The 16,335-nt window shown below is 47.9% G+C and overlaps 1 protein-coding gene across 2 annotated transcripts; it reads left to right on the top strand.

The window, feature by feature from the left end:
* Positions 1-1,143: 1,143 nt before the first annotated feature.
* On the top strand, positions 1,144-6,871 carry Spata31f3 (SPATA31 subfamily F member 3). Of its 2 annotated transcripts, none has more exons than XM_052175459.1 (5): positions 1,144-1,294; positions 1,752-1,797; positions 2,296-2,356; positions 3,235-3,725; positions 6,586-6,871. In XM_052175459.1, the coding sequence occupies exons 1-5, from the start codon at positions 1,148-1,150 to the stop codon at positions 6,825-6,827; spliced, it is 987 nt and encodes a 328-aa protein (XP_052031419.1). In that variant the 5' UTR covers positions 1,144-1,147; the 3' UTR covers positions 6,828-6,871. The 2 variants fall into 2 exon arrangements, with proteins under 2 accessions (XP_052031419.1, XP_052031418.1); XM_052175458.1 differs by having other exon boundaries at positions 6,583-6,871.
* Positions 6,872-16,335: the final 9,464 nt, after the last annotated feature.

Raw genomic sequence — 16,335 nt, 5'->3', positions numbered from 1 at the left:
GATGGAGGAAATCTCGCTATGCCTAAAGGCATCCAGATGTTCATAAAACACGTTTTCAGGGAACTATCAGCAGTCCTGGTAGTTTCAAGCAAAGACTCCCAGGTGTGTAGCTCTTGATCAAAAGTCTTGTCAATAGCCTATCTCAGGAACAGGCCAGGTGCCACAAGATGTGCAGAGGCAATTGTAAAGGACGGAGCCTTGGCTGGGACTTTCAGGTTAGCCTCATTCAGGTGCTTCTGTGGAAGGCGTTGTTTATAGTATCTTCCCACCCACATCAAGATAGGCTACACAGCCTAGGATAAGTAAGTCCTCTAACTCTCAGAAATAGTTAAAAGGACAGTATCTGAGTGGTGGCACAAGCCTTTGATCCAGCACTTGGAGAGCAGAGGCAGTAGATTTCTGAGTTCGGGGCCAGCCTGGTCTGCAAAGTGAGTTCCAGGACAGCCAGGGCTACACAGAGAAACCCTGTCTCAAAAATACATACATACGTACATATATTCACACATACATGAATGAATAAACAAATAAACAAATGAAGAGCCAGAAAGGGTTTTTTTCCCTCTTTTAACCTGTTTTTACACAACCATCCTAAACCTTTCAATACTGGCTATTAGTCACTGCCTGACACATTAAAATTATGCTTTTAAGGTTTGACAATGTAATGCTTGCTCGACCCTGTCCTATGATATTTAGTTATCCCCCAGTACAGACAATTTAGTTTATGGTATTCCTCTTAGCCTTCATCTTGTTTAAAGAGCATGTAGTGTGCACGAAGGCTTGACTGTCTGCAGAGAGTTGTCAGATAGGAATTCACAGGGAGCAGAGCTATTTTAGAAGCTCTTTGTATAGGAAGTAGGGAGCACAAAGGGGACATGCTCTCCATGACCGTGGCAGCTTTTATCACAGGCTCTGGGGCCTGTATAGACAACCAGACACACTCATCTGAACACTGAATCACCACGTGAGCTTATCCAAGATAGGGAGATGCTTGCAATTCCACACCTGCTTGGAGGAACAAGAGCTCTTTGTGATGTAGCTCGGTGGCCTGGGTATATCTTCTGTGAGGCAGCGAGCGGGACTCTAGAATTCAGAGGCATTGCATTCTAACACCCCGGAAGCCTAGGAGAGGAATGACTAGGGACGTTGAATGATGTTGATCCCTTCTTTTATTCTGTGGGATGTGGGATACTCAGTGTATACGTACGGGTCTCTCTTCATTATTGCACTGGTTATTTGGCATGTGAAAAGAAGCCACCGAGGATTACGGTTGGGACCTAACAAGAGCTGTGCCAAGGTAGGAAATACTGCGACCAGGCCTGAGCATGTGGTTGAAAGAAATGTTTCCCCTCCGCGTCTCTTGGTTATCTTACTTCCTGGTTTTTCTGTTTTCTTTTTAATAAGGATGTCTTCACTGGATCCCAGATCAGTGGGGGACATTTATGTCCTTTAATAACTGAAGTCCCTTGGTTATTGGCATTGTTCATTGATTAATTCGTTTCACCTTTCTTCCTGAGTCCTCCGCAGAACTCGTCCATGAAATGGGATGGAGGGTGTAGGGTGTGGAAGAGCTCGAAGCAGGACCAGAAATAAGAGGAGGACACGAGCTGGGGTCATGAGCTGAGGGGAGATGCGGGGATCACAGACCTGGATTACAGACAGTGACTGGGGGGAGACTTCAGAGTTTTGTATCACTTTAGACATGAAATAATTGACGTCTCTGCTTCATATTGTAATGCTTTTTGTCTTTCAAGTGTTTCCGAAGAATCAAACAGAAGCCTAGCGATAGAACGACAAGAGGTAAATCCCGATTCCTTTGACTCCCTACCCCTGTGGGACAGGGTTCCACAGATCACCCTCTGGCGATGACTCCCTACCGCTGTGGGAGAGGGTTCCACAGATCACCCTCTGGCGATGACTCCCTACCCCTGTGGGAGAGGGTTCCACAGATCACCCTCTGGTGATGACTGGCCCCAGAAGCCAGGTGTTTGCAAGCCTTCAAGACTATAAAATAAGCAGGGAGAACAAATGAAGACTTAGGTGGGTGGGGAAGAGACCGGGACTATCCCATCTTCTATCTGACCTCATGTCACCTCCATCTTCCCCACAAGACGGGCACTGACAGGGCATTGAAGATCACGTGGAATTAGAAATAGGACAGCAAGTAAATAGTTGAGTTGTATTTGTAGCGTGTGCTCTTGGGGTTGCCAAGTCATCTGTCCTTCAAAGGCCTTCAGCTTCTTATAGGTTGCCCCCTCAGCCTTCCCTTCGCCCTAACACTATGTCCTCCTTCTTTAGCTAAGAGGACATCTAAGGAAGAAGCTGAGAAACTGCAGAAGCTGCTCTCTATCATGAAAAGGTGACGTCTTGCTCTCTGTAGTCTCCCGGCTCCCAGTTTGGATGTGGTGATCTCTTAGCCTGGACTGGGCAAGGGAGGAGGGCGGGGGTGCTGACTAGAGACACCATGGAGTATGTCAGTCAGAGCAGAAAGGGCTCATACATCTTAACATGGAAGGGCTCCCCATTTTAGACTAGGTCCTCGTATGTCTGCAGTTCGGGGTTAAGTGGTGATGGCATAGCTTGCATTCAGTCAAGAGAATAGGTTTGGAATAAAGAAGCCATTACTGTTGTATCTCTTTCTAGCTTCATCCTTTCAAGGGTAGAACTCTGGGTCTGACTACATTCAGCTTCTATATACAATCCCATTTCTCTTCCATAGGCCAGTCTTGGAATTCTCTCTGTAAGTTATCTTATATCCCCACCCCAGGATTTTTATAGAGTAGAATTGATTCATTAGAGATGTTGGGGACAGCAGCAGGGGGACATCCACAGTTCTTAGGATGAGGGGCTCACATCTCACAGTTTGGATATACCATTTACAAGGCACCAGATTTCTTAGCCCCCAAATAGAACTGATTCAGGCCTTCTGCGGTGGTATCCTTTGGTGGTTCCCCATCAGCTGATCACCGGATGCTATCCGCCTGCTTCTTTTCATCTGGTTTAGCTTCTCAGTAAGGTTGGCAGAAAACTGACCCAAGTTCCCAGTTCTCTACAAGGGTTGTACCCTCCTCCAATAGCTTGTCCAAGACTGCTCCCCAGACTCTCAGTTAAATCCACTCAACCCACTCAAGAAAAGCAGAGTAGCAGACTTCAGAAGGTAGAGGCCCAGGACTTGCAGGGTGAGGGAAGGAAAGCGGTCTTCACGCTGTCATTAATGGTTGCCGTTTCCCTTCCCAGCCAGGGCTGGCTCCCTCAAGAAGGAAGTGTGCGGCGGCTCCTGTGCCCAGATCCCTCTTGCCCGATCTGCAATGCCATGGCTCTGGAAATCCAGCAGTTGCTGGGGGTTGAGGACAAAAAGATCGCTTCCAGTCCACTGAGGACCTCGCGTACCTTTTCTTGCCTGGAGGCATTGTCTCCGTCCAAAGTGATGGTTGACCAGAGTTCAGAGCTCAGTTCCCAGTACTCCAGAGACATTTCATCAACATCCAGGTTCACGCAGTCACAATCAACTGATCAGAAATCAACTCAGTCGGCCACTCCATCCACTGGAGGTGACGCTGTCCTCCAGTGTTACCACTCTGAGCCTCAGCCCCAGCAGGAACCTCAGGGGTCAAATGCGTTCCAGGATGCAAGCGGTCTGTCATCTTCAAGTATGGATGGGCCTGGGGTGCCTGCAAACCAACAAAAGAAGAGGAAGAAAACCAAGAAACTTGTCTTGAAGAACCAAGGTCAGCAGCACTTGAGTGATAGACTCCTTCCTATTCCTAGCACCCAGAGCTTCCTGAACTTAAACCAATACCCTATGCCCTCAGATTTTCAGTACCTGCTGCTCCTATGTCTAAAAGGCCCCAAGGTGCCCTTGAGTACAGAAGGCTATAAATGCATGTGTACTTTCCCTTGATCTGTGGAAGAGTAGCTCCCGGGGCATCTTGTAGCACAGCGCTTCACCATTTACCATATTTTCAAAGCCCAGAAACTCAACAACCGACAAGCATTGAAAGGATGGGCTGTCATCCCCATGACTCTAGCATTCACAGACGGCTGCTCCAGAGTAGGCCACAGACTCATCCCGTGGCTTAGGTTCTGCTCTCTCCAATGTTTAGCTTTCATTTTAGTGGCCTTTATATAATGCCTTAAAGGTGTGTGTGTGTGTGTGTGTGTGTGTACACGTGCACGAGACATTGAAACACCGATATGTCATCTCTAGACATTGAAACACCCATGTGCCATCTCTAGTTTTCTTTCTGTAGTTTACCTTTTGCACACTGGATTTTGAGTCTGCCTTTAGAGATCTTTCCACAAGGGGGCGGGGGAGAGTATGGGACTTTCTTAGTCAATTACTCCTTTACTCTGCATTGCCTAGAACTTCCTACACTCCACTTAGTACTAGCTTCTTCCCCATATTCTCAAACTTGGGTGTTTCCATGGACAAACACAGATTAATGTCCCAGTTAAGGTCAAGTGTGAGGTCTTGGTGCCTGTGACTATAGTAATGGCAGCCTCCTTGGGATTCGCCACTCACCTGGAGAGCTCTGTAGATGCAGAGAACCACACTGTAACACTGAGATGTGTTCCAGCCTGCCTCGCCAGATCCAGGGATCTTCCTCGTTAGAAGCCATTTCAGACCTCACATGGGTAGCAGCCTTGCTCTGCAGTGTGCTGGGCTCTACCTCCAAGAGCAGTTGAAATGGCAGGTTGCTTTAGTATTGCTGGAACTGTTCCCTAGAGATCCAGCTGCTCCTGTCCCCTGCTGAGCAGTGGCCCCTGCCCTGAAGCAGCACAACCCTGATCTTTGGTGATTTTTTTTTTCTCTCAGCCTGAGTCCTGGTAGTCCTTGAAAGGATAATGACCTATACTGATCTATTGCGGCAAGTCTGTAGTTGATTGATTAGACCGAAATATTGAGAGGATGACAGATTACATATAGGGAGATCTGCTGGGGCACTGTCCCTACCCCCACCTGTGATTTCTGAAACAGAAAATCACTGTCTACAGTGTTCCAGGAACTCTTGACAGCAACTTGGTTCTGGTCTTGCCTGAAAAATGACTCTCTGAGACACATAGACAGTACCCAGCCCTCATGCTTGGAACGGACTTGCTGGGTGCTGACAGGCCTTGGCCAGCAGCAGCAGAGTTGCCAGATGTTGGTAGCAATGACCCTAAGCTGTCTAAGCCTTGTCTCAGGGAGCCATTGAGAAACTAGAAACAAGATAATCTTTCCTACCATGGCTGCCTGCTGTTTTGTGGCTCTCTCTGGGCTATTACACTGGACATTCTAGCCAATACACAATATAGAGATGGGGCCTGAGTCTATTGAAGTCTCTGATTCAGTCTTAATAATGGCATATTAAGGTCTGGCCGTGTGTTCCAAGTGCCAGTGCACCTTATGTAGAGACTCCAGGCTGAAGTACCTCTGAGGATGTGTTCCTGACATTCCACAATCACTCGAAGCACTTTTCTTTCCTAAACTAAATTTTGACCTGAAAAAGAAACTCCTAGAAATACATTTGGAGAAATCTCATTCTGACAGGAAAGCTTTTTGGCCAAAAAGATTTTCTCCATGCAGTAGATGTTTGGTAATCTAAGCAAGCAAAAGAAAGCCCCGGCCCAGGACTCTTATCCCACCAGGATGCCCATGGCCTCACTGAGCACAGCATTCTAAGGTTCTCCCTTAGTGCTTCTGATATCTCCCAGTCCAGTCTAGACCCAATAGAGAGGCCCAGATTCTTGTGTGTACCTGGGGGTGGGGGGTGGCGTGAATAATCCAACTCAAGAACACCAGACTCCTTAGAGTAGGTTGGAGACCAGTCCTGACCTAAGCAGGGAAGACAGAGGACGTAGTGGAATGCAAACCAGCCAAGAATCACAGAGCACAGATACACACTCTGCTGAAATTCATGCACCAGCAGAAGATTTCTATGCAGAACCCCAGGGCTGCCTGACCCTCCTGTCTGCTCTTTAGGTTCTTTCTCAGATAGAATTTTCTTTTGTGCAGATGACTTGCCTCCAGGAATAGGGACTGGTGGCAAGGCTTCCCCATGTGCAGCCTTCAGTTTCTCGACAACACTCACCAGTTTCTTCACAGGTTCCCAGAGCATCCTTCAGGATTTCTTGGGGCCGAATAACCAAATCAAATTATTTACACAACCATCAGATTAAACAAATGATCTTACCCAAAGGTTCCTGAGAATTCCCAGTCTGGAGTGTCCAGCCCTTACAAGGCCAGACCTTACTTATTAATACACACACAAGGTACACACGAGAATCTGGGCCTCTCTATTGGGTCTAGACTGGACTGGGAGATATCAGAAGCACTGAGGGAGAACCTTAGAATGCTGTGATCAGTGGGGACATGGTCATCCTGGTGGGATGAGAGTCCTGGGCCGGGGCTTTCTTTTCTTTATTAGGCCATCAACTGCTAGGCCAGTATTCAAGGAGGTGGGGTGGTGGGGCTTTATTTTTTAAACAGAAAATTTTCAAGGTGGGATTCCTTCCAGGCCATGCTGTGGAGGGTGAAACTTGGTAGGACTGGGCATTGGAGGGTGTGACGGGGACACTATACTCATTAAACTTCCACCTTTCCAGCAGGGCCCCCAGAAGCTGAACTGGAAAACAAGATGACGTTCTTTTCTCACTGGGTTAACCCTGAAGTGAAATGTGACAGACCAGAAGAACCCATTGTCCTTAAGTCAGAGACAGGGGCCAAACCCGAGACTGGAGAGACCAAGAAGAGCCACAGTTCTGCCAAAGACCGAGCAGAGAGACCCAGCGTGGAGAAGCCAATAAATGATCTAAAAGCCAAGTCCCTTCGTGTTAAGAGGAACATTTGACTTTCCTTGACTCCTACAGTGCCTGAACAGCTCCAGCAACACCCTTTCCGCCCAACCAACCCTGGGCCCCATGGCTACTCCCACAACTACTTCAAAACTGTCTGCAATTAGTGTCAAGCAGCTAGGAAATCAACGTCAGATCTCCTCTCAGAAGGTCCTGGTTCACACAGAGGATAAACATGTCAAGCAAAAAGACTTCATAGGCTCCCAAAGCTCTGCCTCCTCCCCAACAAAGGCTTTCAACCATCATCTCTACTCCCAAGCAAGTCCGCCATGATATTCTCCAAATATACTCTATACCTATAAAGCAAAGAGCTACCTGTATTTTCTTTTTGTTTTCATTGCTGTGATAAAGTAGGAAAAGTTCTCCCTGGGGTATAGGTGCTTAAATCTGCCTTGCATTTTGATGGGTCAGCATTTATATCATATATACATATCCTATGGGTAAAGGGATTTGTGAGGAGAAGGAAGGCTCCTTGTTTAAAGTACACTGAAGATAGAGATCAAGCTTGACTGCTCATGAAGAAATGAGCTTCCTACCTTTCCTTTAAGAATGGTCACTCCGCCTCTGTGTTATCTCCCCCTTTCACAAGTTACATTGTCATACCCCAGTCGCAGGGAACCCAAAGTTCACCGAGAAGCCAATTCCGATGCAAACACACAAGGGTCTTTATTGTGAGTTCTCAAGCAAAGACTCTCACTGTCACAGCGAATCAGAAGTGAGAGCCTCAAGTCTTGGGGCACAGAGTATTTATTGTGGTTCCAGAAAGCTTGGGGAATTTCCATACAGATCCCCAAGTTAATATTTTAAAAACTGTATTTCTGGCATAGTCTGTAGGAACCAAACGCAAGGGCTCAACCACCTGGCAAAGAAGATGGCTAGGTTATCTATTTTCTGCAGGATATCTTAGGTTATCTCTGTATCTGGACCCTACTGTTGTAGATTGGCTGTTGCTAAGGGGAGGTTGCCATAAGTTGTTTTCTCAAGTGGACTTTGTGATCCCTGGCCAAGCCTCACACAAAATGGACCTTCTCAAAAACAGACTTGGTTGGGCTTTACAACATATTCTGCTGGCTCCACCCAAGTTAACACTTCATGCACGTCAGAAATTCTAACATATTTTGGGAATTAGAAGGGAAGAAAAGAAGGAAGGGGGAAAGGGAAGAAAAGAAAGAAAATGCAGGGAAAAGACAAAAATCCTGAAGAACCAGTGAGCACAGGGCATAGGAAACATCAGCCCGAGTGGTAGAGGGAAGTCAGGAGAGTGGACAATGCCTGGACGGCTGGGGAGGGAAACAGGTCAAGAGAAAAAATTATTGACTGATTGAAGGTGAAACGGCTTGGTGCTGACCATCAAACACCATTGAACAACATCGAGAGCCTTCATGATCTTGAAAAGAATAGCCAAGGAACAGGGTAAGACTTGCAAAGCTAGACAGTGATGGCGCATGCCTTTAATCGGAGCAATTGGGAGGCAGAGGCAGGTGGATCTCTGAGTTCGAGGCCAACCTGGTCTACAGAGTAAGTTCCAGGACAGCCAGGGCTACACAGAGAAACCCTGTCTCAAAAAAACAAATCCAAAAAAAAGAAAGAGAGAGAGAGAGAGAGAGAGAGAGAGAGAGAGAGAGAGGGAGGGAGGGAGGGAGGGAGAGAGAGAAAGAGAAAGAAAGAAAGAAAGAAAGAAAGAAAGAAAGAAAGAAAGAAAAGAAAAGAAAAGAAAGAAAGAAAGAAAAAGAAAGGAAGGAAGGAAGGAAAGAAAGAAAGAAAGAAGAAAGAAGGAAACTGGGAGTGGCAAGTGAGATCTCAGAGGAAGCTCTGAATCCATGGAACTGGAGAAGAGCTGGCACTAGAGACAGAGACAGGGCTTGCTCCTCTCGGCACTGGATCTGCAAGGATGTGGATGTGACCTCAGGGGTTCAAAATTGGGAAGGAGGAGGGAAAAGGAAAGGGACAGTCTTGGTTACGTGCAATGGATTCCTGTTGGCCATCCAGTGTTCCTTAGAAGGCAGCATGTCTGCTGTATCTTGCTAGTCTACCTCAGAAAGCTGAAGCAAGGGCAGGAAGCACCAGGCTTCCTTGTGATGTGGAATGAGGCAGGGGTGGCAAGGCGTGGAGCGGTTGGGGGTTGGGGGTGGACACCTCTGGTTCTGTCTGGATCTGTCAACAATCCCCATCAAGTCAAGAGGAAGTGGTAATGGGAGTTGCTTCCTCTCATAGGACCCTGCTGTTTAGCACAATGTGTTCACTGCTAGCAGGATACAGAAACCCCAGGTGGGAGAAAGTATGGGTGTGTGTGTCATCCCTTCTCCAGGGTAATTCTGTGCCTAAAGGAAGGAAGACCAGCCTTTAGTTGATTCTTAGAACACAGGCCCAGGCTCGCTGAGCTAACACACTCCCCAGTGGTTTCCTGAAGATCACGGAGGTCTTCTGACAGGCATCCTCTCTGCCCAGTGGGAGCTAGGCAGAGAGCCACAGGGCTAGGAGATTACAGGGAGACCTGAATGAGGGAACTGATGGGCTCAAGCGCACACTTCCTGGGTTAAGATGAAGTAGGTTCTTCCCATGCCCCACTCCAGGCTGTTATCTGGATTCTATTTCATGGCAAAACAGGGCAATCGATCCTCGTGAACTCATGTTTATTTTATATTTTTTCATAGAAGATATTTTGAGCATACATTCCCCTCTCCCAGCGTCTTCCAGATCCTCTCTGCCCACATATTGTTACCCATAAATTCACGATGCTACTCAGGCCTCATCAGAGAAGGTTCTCGCAGTAGATGGCGATTAACAAGGAGGTCCACAACTGGACAGTGTGGAGGGAGAGGGAACACTCAGCCTTAAGTGAGATGTCTTTATTAAAAATCCCTCCCTCAGGGCTCAGGGATCTGTGTGGAAGATGAAGCAGAAAGACTGTAAGAGTCAGAGCGATGGATGGTCTTAAGGGAACAGTGTCTTTCCCACAAAGTTTTTTTAATAAGTTCTCTCTCTCTCTCTCTCTCTCTCTCTCTCTCTCTCTCTCTCTCTCTCATTCATGAGTGTACTGTTGCTGTCTTCAGACACACTAGAAGAGGGCATCGGACCTCACTACAGATGGTTGTGAGCCACCATGCGGTTGCTGGGAACTCAGAACTCTGGAAGAGCAGCCAGTGCCTTTGGTCACTGAGCCATCTCTCCAGTCCCCTCACAAATACTTAACCTTCACTCCCTGCCCACACTCCATCCTAGAAGGGAGGTCATAAGATATGCAGAGCACAGGCATGAGTGTATGCCTGTTCATTTCCTAGCTTTGTGCAGTCTTGGCATGACAGCCTTTGGCAAGTAAGCAACTGGGACACCAGAGCAGGGCCAGATAATCCCTGCATATATTAATTAGGGTTTTACCGCTGGGAACAGACACCATGACCAATGCAAGTTTTATAAAAGACAACATTTAACTGGGGCTGGCTTACAGGTTCAGAGGTTCAGTCCATTGTCATCAAGGCAGAAGCATGGTAGCATCCAGGTAGGCATGGTGCAGGAGGAGTTGAGGGTTCTACATCTTTATCCAAAGGAAGAAGCAACAAACTGGGCATCCTCATGCATCTAAAGATCTCTAACTCCAACCCCACAGTGACACCCTTCCTCCAACAAGGCCACACCTTCTAATAGTGCCACTCCCTAGGACGAGCATATACAAACCATCAGACTGCTCCTATTAAAACATCGCAGCTTATGGGAAATCCCCAACTCTAGGGCCCCTGTTCTACTCACCCTCTCAAATTCTCCATGTGCTTTGTGTAAGACAGCTGACTGCTAAGTTCTCATAGGCTCAGAGTCTTACCTATCGAACACCTCACCCTTTAACATATCACTCCATTGATATCTGAGTTAGGGTGTTACTGCTATGAACAAACACCATGACCAAGACAACTCTTATATGAACAACATTTAATTGGGGCTTGCTAACAGGTTCAGAGGTTCAGTTCATTATCATCAAGGTGGGAGCATGGCAGTGTCCAGGCAGGCCTGGTGCTGAGAGTTCTACCTCTCATCTGAAGGATGCTAGGAGAAGACTGGCTTCCATGCTGCTAGGATGAGGGTCTTAAGGCCCACAACCACAGTGACATATTTCCCCCAACAAGGCCACACCTACTCAAACAAGGCCGTCCCTGGGTTAAACATATTCAAACCATCACACCATCTTACCTTGCCTTTGCCTGAACAAGCTGAGTCCCTGTAAAGATATTAATGGATGATTAGAGTTTGTTTTTATGTTTTAAGGTTTTAAAAAGGCAGCTTAAGATTTTCAGAAAAAATGATTGGAAAATATGAAGTTTCCATAACCGTTTCCTGGCCCTGGCAGCTTTCTTTATTATATCTTGTGCCACAGTTTTCTTTCTTACAGTTGAGGGACCGATATTGATGAATTCCTAAAGTCCACCTGGTACATTACCCTTCACTTTTGTTTGTTAAGGTCACCAACTATTGATTTAACCATTTTTTACAAGGACAGTGATTGTTTTAGCAAAATAGGGAGGACATGGCATGAAATATGGCAAAGGTGAAGGGGGAGGGGAAGGGATGGGAGCCCACCTGGGGAATCTGGTGACAATCACCTTGCACTGGCAGAGGGGGAGAAGGGAGCTGCTTCCAAGTTGGCTAGTTGCTTGCCAAGTGGCTGAAACGGCAAAGGGAGAATTCTAGAAGGCCTTGGAATAGCTGGTGAGTGGGCCGCCAGAAGGCTTTCCCTTGGAGAGGGCTGGGAGGAGCCCTGCTTGGCTGAGTCTCTGGAGAGGCTCACTGATGAATGCTGGGGACAGAGGGAACCCCAGTACAAAGCATCATCTACTGCTGAAGGCACATACAGCAAGGTTTTCATACATAAAGCTGGAGGACGTTCACACACACACACACACACACACACACACACGCTTCTCTGGAGAAGTCTCACGTGTTTTAGCACCAGACCGAGGTCTTGGTCAGGCTCTTTTCATCTTGCCTTTGCCCAGGATGCCACCAAGAGGCCATGCAGGCTAAGTCATGGAGTCTTGGTGTCAATTTGATCGTTTTTGGTTTTGTTGTGTTTTAAGAAAAGGTCTTGCTCTGTAGGTTGGTCTCTAATTCATGATGGCCATGCTGGGATCCCGGGTGTGCAACCACCACGTCCAACCGACTCTGATGCCGTGGTCCTGACTGGGCTGAATGGCAACTCATGCATTATTAATACCACCTACCTTGGGCCACTCCCACTAGTCAGACATTCCTACTTGTGTTATATACGCTACGGTTTTCTTTCTTTCTTAATCTCTACGTTTTTGGGTATAGTTTGTCTTCATTGTTGAGAATTTCACACATGAAATATGACAATACTCATCTTCAGTGTCCCCTCTGACTCCTCCTTTATCCCCCAGTATGTCCTCTCCTAACAATGTTTTTAATTATTTATTTTTTGGTAGCCCACTATGTCCAGTTAGTGCTGCCTTCCTGCGCATGAGTGTGAGGCATCCAGAAGAGCGTGGGAAACCTAACAATGGTCACAGCTTCAAAAGCTAATGAGCTTCCCTTCCCCAGCAGCTGTTCGCAGCCAATCGGCTCCTCAGTGAGGGGCGGGGCCTGGAGGTCATCCACCCCATCTATGCCAGGCTGGCTTGATCTTGTGCAGGAGCCACACACAGCTGCTGTGAGGTCATGACTGTGAGCCACGCCATGTTCAGAAGACTTCACAGCACTCCGCCCATTCTCCGGGTTATATTCCTTCCATCTTGTCTTGTGCAAAGCTCCGGAGCCTGGTGCTGGGGTGTGAATACAGATGTTCCGCTTGGTGCTGAGCGGCCAGTCTCTGGTCTTCAGCACTGTGATCAGTTCTGCGTCTCTGCTTTGAGTGGTGTCCTCTGCAAAAAGCAGCTGCTTTCAGCGGTCGAGAGAGGCCCGGGTCTATGGGTTTTAATGTTAATATTTAGAATGCAATTTGGCAACATGATTACACTAGTTACTTTTCTGTTGCTGAGATAAGACACCCCAAGGAGAAGAAATAGTTTATTTGGGCTTATACTTCCAGAGGGGGTTCAGCCCAACACAACAGGAGAGGCATGGCGGCAGGCATGGCGGCAGGAGTGTAAGGCAGGCTGATTGCATTTCACTCCCACACATAAGACCCAGAGGGAGAAAAGGAAGCAGGGCCGGGTTATAAGCCAGCAAAGGCCGCGCCCAGCCACCTCCATCCTCCCGCAAGGCTTTGAATGGCTTTAGGAACCTCCTAAAGGTTCCACAGTCTTCTCAAGCAGCCCACCAGTTGGGGAGCAATAGCCATGAGTCTATTGGGGGGCATTTCAGGCCACACTAATGACCTTGTTGTAAAACAACAACAGCAGGCTCTACCCTAGTGCCTATGGCCATTTCTAGCTGTTTTTTTTTCCTTAAACTTGGAAACTTCCTTATTTTTATGTGTATTCATGTTTTGGCTGCATGTGTGCCTGTGTACCACGTATGTGTCGGGTACTTAGAGACCGGAAGAGGATGCTAGATCCCCTGCGACTGGAGTTATAGGTAGTTGTGAGCATCTTCTTTGTTCCTTGAGACAGAGTCTGGTTATGTAGCTCAGGCTGGCCTTGATCTCCATTTCCTTCTGCCTCAGACTGGGATTACAGGCATGTATCACCATGCCCAGCTTACCAGAATCCTTAGGAAAACAGATTCTTTTTAAAAAGGTAAAGCATTTTAAATTACATCTTTGGGAATTTCATGCATCTATACAGTGTTTGTTAATTGTCCCCCCCCCCCCCGGAGGGAATTCTGTGCCTGATGCTACAATCCTAGCTCATGTCTATGGGGGTCATAGTCCCTTGAGCAGAACCAGGCTATGGTTATTTTGCTAAATGTTCGTGCTGTCAAATTTGTCTTCTGAACACTTATGCCTATAGATGTAGGCTATTCTTAACCTTGGCAGAGAAGCTTCTTTTTGGAGTGGAACTAGGTCAGCTGAGATCTAGGTCAGCTGAGATGTACAGCTGCTGAGAGAGTAAGGAGGGAGGCCTCGTGTTTCCACCTTAGGGGATATCATGACAATTCCCCACCCCCACCCCAACCACTACCACCGAGGCTCTGGAGAGAGAAGAGATGCAGGATTGGAGGGGCATTGTAAAAATTTCTTCTGGGTGTGGTGTGCCTGTCTCACTCATGCACTCACGGCAGCTATGGATGCCTCCACAACACCTGTACAAGATCAAGATAGCCAACATCTTGGAGTAGATGTGGGTAGATGGTCTCCAGGCCCCTCCCCTTGCTGAGGAGCTGTTAGAAGTTGATAGCTGCTCCAGAGAGAGGGGGAAGCATTCTGAGGATGTGGTCACTGGGTGAATTCCCCTGCTCCAGTGGATTGTCCCCACAACCCCACATACAGGCAACGCTAACTGGATAGATATAGTGGGTTATTTAAAAAAGAAAAGATGTGAACCTGCCTGTTACCCCACCATATGACTGTGAGTAACCCACCCTGCCACCTGAGGCCTTGGTGACGGCCCAGCCCGAGCTGCCACTGAAGGCCATGTCTGGGGTCTGTGACCAAGCAGCAGCAGGGCCTGTGCCTGTGTCTGTGGCTCATATTTCCACCAAAGGCCATGTGGACATCCCTGGTGTAGACTGCTGCCTGGGACCATATTGATGTGCAAGGACCGTGCAGAGCTGGCCCTGTTGGGGGTTGAGGAGACTTAGGTGAGCCCTGTGGCAGGAGGGCAGGCCACGAGAGCAGGAGAACTGTCCCTGCCCCTTGCGAGCTATAGTACTCCTGAGAGCAGACCGTGTATGTCACCTGGGTAGGACCCTAGAGATGGCCGTGTGTGTGCCACTCACTTGCTGTGGGTGGTGTAGGTGAGGGAGAGATGGCCCATGCCCCTTGTCATCTGTGGCAGGTGCGAAATCTAGCCCTGCCCCTTGCTGGCTGCAGCACTGGGTCAACTAGTGGGCCAGCGTTGGGGAGTTGGCCCTGGTGATGTGGGTGTGGGAGAGCTTGAGGGCCGACCACCTCAGCTCTCACCCAGGCCCGGATCCAGGGTGCCCACCCCAACATCTAGCCCATCTACAAACTGCTGGAGCACTGAAGGAGCCGGCCCTGCGGATCCAAAGCTGCAGGATCTCCATGACACAGGGCAACGACAGGGTTTCTGAGAGGAGTCGTGGTGAGGATCCAGTATTGACAGTGTAGCAGAAGCCAGCGGCCTCAAACCAGACCAATAACATAGAAAATGAACATTTGCAAGTATAGCCATGTGGACTAAAAGGGTATACTGTGGGACACACTGTGACACACTACAGCTTTCTTCCACAATGAGATTTTGTTGCTTGTATTTGTCTTTTGTTTTTACTCTTCACTTTTATTTTCTTTTAGGAGTGAGGCTGCAAGGGTGGAGGGCAGATAGAAAGGGATGGGGAGAGGGGAGGATTGGGGTGCATTTATAAAAATTCACAAAGAATTGATGAAATTAAAGAAAAAGATGACCACCAAAAGGCTTGTTGGAGGGGTTAAAGAAAGGTAGATGCTACATTTGTGTATGTGTATGAAATTCTCAAAAATAAAAGTATTTTTAAAGCTGGGCGTGGTGGCACTCACGTGTAATCTCTGCACTGGAAAGGCAGAGGCAGCTCCATTTCTGAGGCTCGCAGGTCCATTGGCCTGGCTTAATTGTCAACCTGTAAGCTCACAAATAGCTCACAGATAGTTTCTACAAATTAAACATCGAGGTTATGTCAGCTGAAGCATGGCCAGGAGAGTGGGCCACACCCCCACCCACCTGCCTGAGGCCCGGGCTGACCAGCTCAGCTGCCACCCAGGCCCAGACCAGGATTTTGAGTTGGCCCACCCCAATATCCACCCCATCTACGAACTACCAGGGCACCGAAGGAGCTGGCCCTGCCAATTCAAAGCTGCAAGATCTCCGTGACACAGGGCAACCACTGGCTATCTGATAGATCGTCAGGCTTGGTGGTGAGTACCTTCATCCACTGACCCCTGCCAACCATCCCTACCTCGTAAGTATCTATTGCCTCTCAGTGTCCCATTAAACTATGAACCCATCAATGGAATATTCCACTGAGAGTCCTCAGAATTCACTCTCTTCACCAAAGTCCACTTCAGAAGTTCGGCACCAGGAAGATCAAGACACCAACATGAGCTTTTGGGATTCTTGTCAGATTCAAACCATAACACAAGTGTATAAATACACTTGAGAAATAGTATTTTCCTGCTCTCGAGACAATTGACAATCTAGTTTTAAAGACAAGACTAGTTCACATGACAGCGATTAGTCCCAGCTCTCCCACACCCATAGCACCCGGGCAAGCTCTCCGGCACTGACCCACTCACCCAATGCTACGATCAGCGAGGGACAGGGCCAGATCTCCCTATGTTCCATCCCTGAAGCCCACATGGTAGAAAGAGAAGACCAACTCTTGAAAGTTATCCTCTGACCACCCCAGGTGTGGTATGATACAAGTGTACCCTCACAATGAATAAATAAATGTAGATTGTTTCAT

Source organism: Apodemus sylvaticus, chromosome 3 (genome assembly GCF_947179515.1).
Source record: "Apodemus sylvaticus chromosome 3, mApoSyl1.1, whole genome shotgun sequence".
NCBI classification, from domain to species: Eukaryota; Metazoa; Chordata; class Mammalia; order Rodentia; family Muridae; genus Apodemus; species Apodemus sylvaticus.
This window is presented reverse-complemented; position numbering and strand designations above follow the sequence as displayed.

Bases quoted from the DNA above. Each gene is read 5' to 3' on its own strand.
- Spata31f3 (XM_052175458.1), top strand. From the start codon at position 1,148: ATGATGTTGATCCCTTCTTTTATTCTGTGGGATGTGGGATACTCAGTG. The intron at 1,798-2,295 runs GTAAATCCCGAT...CTCCTTCTTTAG, and splicing joins TAGCGATAGAACGACAAGAG to CTAAGAGGACATCTAAGGAA. The intron at 3,726-6,582 runs GTCAGCAGCACT...CCACCTTTCCAG, and splicing joins ACTTGTCTTGAAGAACCAAG to CAGGGCCCCCAGAAGCTGAA.